The sequence below is a fragment of the Triticum aestivum genome, chromosome 7A (genome assembly GCF_018294505.1).
Source record: "Triticum aestivum cultivar Chinese Spring chromosome 7A, IWGSC CS RefSeq v2.1, whole genome shotgun sequence".
NCBI classification, from domain to species: domain Eukaryota; kingdom Viridiplantae; phylum Streptophyta; class Magnoliopsida; order Poales; family Poaceae; genus Triticum; species Triticum aestivum.
The window spans coordinates 186740628-186745639 of NC_057812.1; the positions used below are offsets into that span (position 1 = coordinate 186740628).

The window sequence follows — 5012 nt, forward strand, 5'->3', positions numbered from 1 at the left end:
TAGCAGTGCAGTGTTAATGGAAGGAAGGGGGATCAATCACTGGGTGTAGACCTCCATGAGCATCTAGCTGCCGCGATCGTCGATGAGCACCATCCAAGACGTGTTCATCCCAACCCAGTACATACTGTTAATGTAGTAAAGGGAGACGGTGATCGAATCACAGTCGAGGGGGTTGATGCTCGCTACCCTATGATCGTTATGCTGTATGACACACCGTTTCTGAAGATCAGGCGGCATTAGCAAGCAGAGAGCTGGCTTAAAAAGCTCCGAACAGAGGGGTTTGAGTAAATGGTACAACCCCGGCGAGCATGCGGCGAGCGGCATGGTACTGAGATTATCCACATGTGAAACAATGAGCTTGATTACCTGTGTGGGGAGCGAATTCCAGCCACTCTTTCGGCGGATGTTGCTCGGTTCTGCCATTGTTAGTGCTTGGGTTTTGGAAGAGGGGGGAGGTGCCTAGCGGGGATGGAAGATTGGACGATTATGTGCGGACGAGGATGGAGAAGCAAATATGTGTTGCGGGAAGTGGACATGTGATTATGACAATGTAGCAGCAGCACGCTGCTTGACTTACGAGACGCATCCCAGGAGCATAGGGTCATATCGATGCCAGACAACATGCTTGAGTGATCATAGTACTAGTACAATAAACTACAATACCTACTACTATGCCCTAGTTTTTTTGCATATAATGGAGTAGGAATAGTATATTGTAAAATAGTTACAAACTTCAATGCCCGAGCGTGGAACGATTACGAACCGCCACAAGTGCTAACTCCAATCCCCAGCAAACGTTCACCAGGAGACATGGCAGTTGCAAACACCCACGAAAAAGTTACAGTACGTGTGTAAGGGTGGCAGTTTTGTCAAATACTATGGCTTAAAAATAGGCCACCAATGGATGGAAATCTGACGGTTATGTGGGATTCGCCAGGATTGGGCTCGGGGCGAACAATTGCCAGATATCATTACTAAAAAAGGTTAAAACACCCGGGGTTATAACATGCATTGGCTGACCACTAACGCCCACTACGTAGTTACAGTACTAACATAGTTGTAAAATGGTCAAAGAACGTGTCTATGTGGTGTTTGGAATTATATGCAAACTAACAAGATGCCCGTGCATTGCTCGGAACATCTAGATGCATTTTTTACAAAACACCTGTTGTGATTGACCCATGCAGGAGTAATCCCATGTGTAAAAACTAATGGTATCTCGAGAATTTCATCAGAAAAAGGTATCTCGAGAATTTCATCGAAAAAATGATATCTTGAGAAAGATGAGAGATAAGGTGAGGAGGAGTGGGGCATGGTGGTGACTGGTGGTCGGATTGGGCAAAGGCATGGGGATGGACGGCGCCGGCAACGTCCACCATGCCAGATTGTTCTAGAGACTTCCTTTTTTAATTGCTCAGCAATGAGGTTGTGGGAGAAAAGGATGAACGAGACACGGCCTTATTTGCAAATGTGAAGAGGGCTGTGGGTATATTTTTACAAAATTTCCATAGTTTCCTTCCCATCCGTCAGATATAGACCAGATGGCCTATATTGCAGGATGGCAGGCACACCATCATCACCAACTTTGTTTTTTATCTAGGGAGTACTAGTAAGGACACCATCTACTGCTTCGTTTACTACTCCCGCGCTCCATTTGGCAGGCGCAATGTACCCTACATCCACTCCCTCCTGCACTCCATTCGGCGGGCGCAACGTCCCCTATAGCCACTCCCCTTTCATGGACGGCCTGGTCGATGCCTGCAAGGTTCCCTGCGTCTACAAGAGTTTCGGCTGCGAGAGGTACGTCGACCAGCACTTGCTGGAAGGGCATAGTTCCAGATGCACGCACACGCTCTGCTACTTCTATGAGTGCACAGCGCCATTTGAGGGCTCGCCGACGAGCCTCGTGCATCACCTCATGGCACCGTCTGTCAATCACTACTGTCCTGCGACAGTAAACATCAAGTATGAGACGTGCTACCCGTTTGCCATGCCAGAGTCACTGGAGGATCACCACCGCCTACTAGTCATGGAGGAGGACGACATTCCTATTGTGTTGCCTTGACACTTGATGGATAGATTCTAGGCTTTTCCTGATTTTTCTACTATGTATGTAGTATTGGTTGCAAAGAACTTTATGTCCATGTATATTGTCTAGATCTATAAACAATTGTGGATCTTAGTAGTTCTTTTCTATTGATAATCTAAACCACCCAATTTCTATTGTTTTGATAATACAATATACTGTTATTACTATGCTAACATTGACTCCACAAATATGCTTAATGACTTCTCCCTCCATCCAGAATTACTTGTCGCATATATGGATAAAAATGAATGTATCTAGAACTAAAATATATCTAGGTACATCTATTTCTCTGATAAGTATTTCTGGGTGGAGGGAGTATTAATTATGACCTATATATTGGCCATGCCACAACGTTCATATCTTAGCCTTATATTTGGATACAATTTATTGCTTGCATTAATCATCGGCTATGGCATAAATTTTGCATCCTCCTCATGGCTTTAAATTCTGATGGTCATAGCTACTTTGCTGAATGAGTTTGATATCTCAGTAGGAACAAAACAGACTCCTGTACTTTTTCACCTACTGAAGTTCTAAGGAAGACGACTACTAAAGTCAAAGGTATTTCTTGAATCCGTTCATCTAGTAATGTTTATACGAAGCGAACATCGGGATTGCGTGAGACAGAGGCGTCGAGACTCAAGAGTAGGGATCTGAATTTTGAAATTTCAAAGCCGCCCATGTTTGCTCGCTCGCCCCACCGCGGGTGATGGGCGAACCCTAGCCCCCTCCCCATACTCCTCTCCTACTGCCTCCACCGGCGTGGTCCATCGTGGCCTTGGCCTACGTGGTGCTGGCTGCAACCAGTAGGTCTTTCCCCACACACTTGGCAGGGCTCCTTCTGGCGGCAGTGTGGCTCGGTCAGCGGTGGTCCGGATCGGCGGGGTGGTTCCCGCGGTCCTCGGGTGCCTTAGGGGTGGTGGCGTGGCCGTTGGCTATGGGATGGCACGATGGTGCAGGAGATCGGCCGATGGCGCCCCCAAGGCCCAGATCTGGGCACTTTGGACCCCATTTGGGTTCGGGCGGGCCTGCGGCTCTCTACATGGCAGCAAGGCTCCCTGGAGGTGGAGGTGGGGCGACGATTGTCTCCTTGCGGCGGCGTTGGCAACCGGCATGCTGCAACATGGTAGGAGGACTTCACGAGCCCATCTAGGCCGGGCCGGGCCAGTAGGGGCCCGGTTTGTCCTAGTTGCCACGTCCGATCGGTTTTTGCATCGGCGGTGGAGGTAGTCCACTCCCGCTTGGCTGAGTTGTTGGTGCCCCGGGTCCGTTGTTCCCTTTTAATTACTTCCTCTAGGCCCCGTGTCGGTGTCTCCAGTTTGGCGACGAGGTTGATTCAAGGCCATGGTGGCGCATGCTGGTGGACGGCATGATTGGTGGAGAACTCAGATTCTCCGGGGTGGTGGGGATTTTGGGTCGGGAGATATCCATTTTGGTTCCTTTCATGTGCGGTTTTAACTTCTACCTTCCATTCAACATAGGGGAATAACATTCTTTTTGATGATAACAGATTTTCATGGATGGAGAGTGGCTGCAGTACAATAGTGGTGTGCACAATGAGTTTGACCTCTTCATGACAAGCAAACACAACCACCTATTCCAGGACAACCATAGTGATGAGATGGATGGTCTGCATGAAGCCACTACTGTCGTGGGAAACACTGATGATGCCAATGTTGTTGCTGCAGACCACAATAACAACGATGGAGAGACTCATAGTGAGCAGAAAATGGCTAAAAGGCATGCCAATTATCACCATCTGCATAGTGAACAAATCCTACAACTTGAAGCGTACAATACATACTCAATCAATGTTTCTTACCTAGTGAAGATGTGTAATAATCCGTTTTCATTAACATGATCTGTAGTGTGTTCCGGGACTGCCCTTATCCAGATGAGAAACTTCGGAAGGACCTTAGCGAGAGGCTTGGCATGAGTGCCCAGCAGGTCAAGTTTTGGTTCCAAAACAAACGCACCTTCAGTAAGGTACATACCATTCTTTCCCACAATTAGTTACATATGGGTCACCTACGATATGCAGTTATATGCACACTTTGCTGTTAAATAGTACAAACTCCATTTAACATTGTAGCATTATTCGTCATTGGATCTTACAATATACTATTGTATTCCCCTCGTGAACATGGTATCATACTCTGGTAACCACTAATTAAAATGACGCATACCTGAAATTAATAAATGCAGGGCAAGATGCAACGGTGGGAGACCCAAAATCATTGGGTAGAAAATGAGAGGCTAAAAACTGAACATCAAGCCATCATGTTGGCTATGCAAAACAAGACTTGCCTCAAATGCAGAGGGGTGATGGTACAAACTCAGGATACCTCGGAGCGCCAATGCCTATACACCGAGAATATGAGGCTCAAGGAAGAACTCCTACATGCCACTACCTATCTTAAAGAAGGTCTTCGCCGAAATGGCATGTCGCTCCCACGGGCCCGCAACTGACCATACCATCTTCAATCTTAGCCAATGTTAATTATTCCGCATGAACTATAGTTTTACTTGGTTCGTCAGCTAGCAAATAACGCGACATGTTGCATGTGTATGTACATGACTTGTTCGCTTGTTTATTTATTTCCATAGGCTCTCATGGTTGCTACATGGGATGGCACGAGATATGGCAATCATGGCATCAATGTAGGGGCAGTAGGATGAGCAGCTTTGGGATGGCATTGCCGTGAAGCTCGGTCCAATGCTCATCTTTGTCTCTTTGAGTTTGTAACAAAACATATCAAGTAGATGCCAATAAATAGAGAGAAAGGCACAAGAGCAAATACTTCGAGATCAAGGCATCCAAGGACGGTGAGTTTGTTTGATGCATTGCAATGCTCTTGTCTGGTCTCGTCATTGACCTAGATGTGCTTTGGATGACATATCCATTGAAAAGTTCAAGTAGTTC

At 46.8% G+C, this 5012-nt stretch overlaps 1 protein-coding gene across 1 annotated transcript; it reads left to right on the top strand.

Moving 5' to 3' along the window:
• The first annotated feature begins 1666 nt into the window (after positions 1-1666).
• LOC123148189 (homeobox-leucine zipper protein HDG1) lies at positions 1667-4558 on the top strand. The gene is made up of 3 exons (XM_044567555.1): positions 1667-1800; positions 3958-4075; positions 4295-4558. The coding sequence occupies exons 1-3, from the start codon at positions 1667-1669 to the stop codon at positions 4556-4558; spliced, it is 516 nt and encodes a 171-aa protein (XP_044423490.1).
• Positions 4559-5012: the final 454 nt, after the last annotated feature.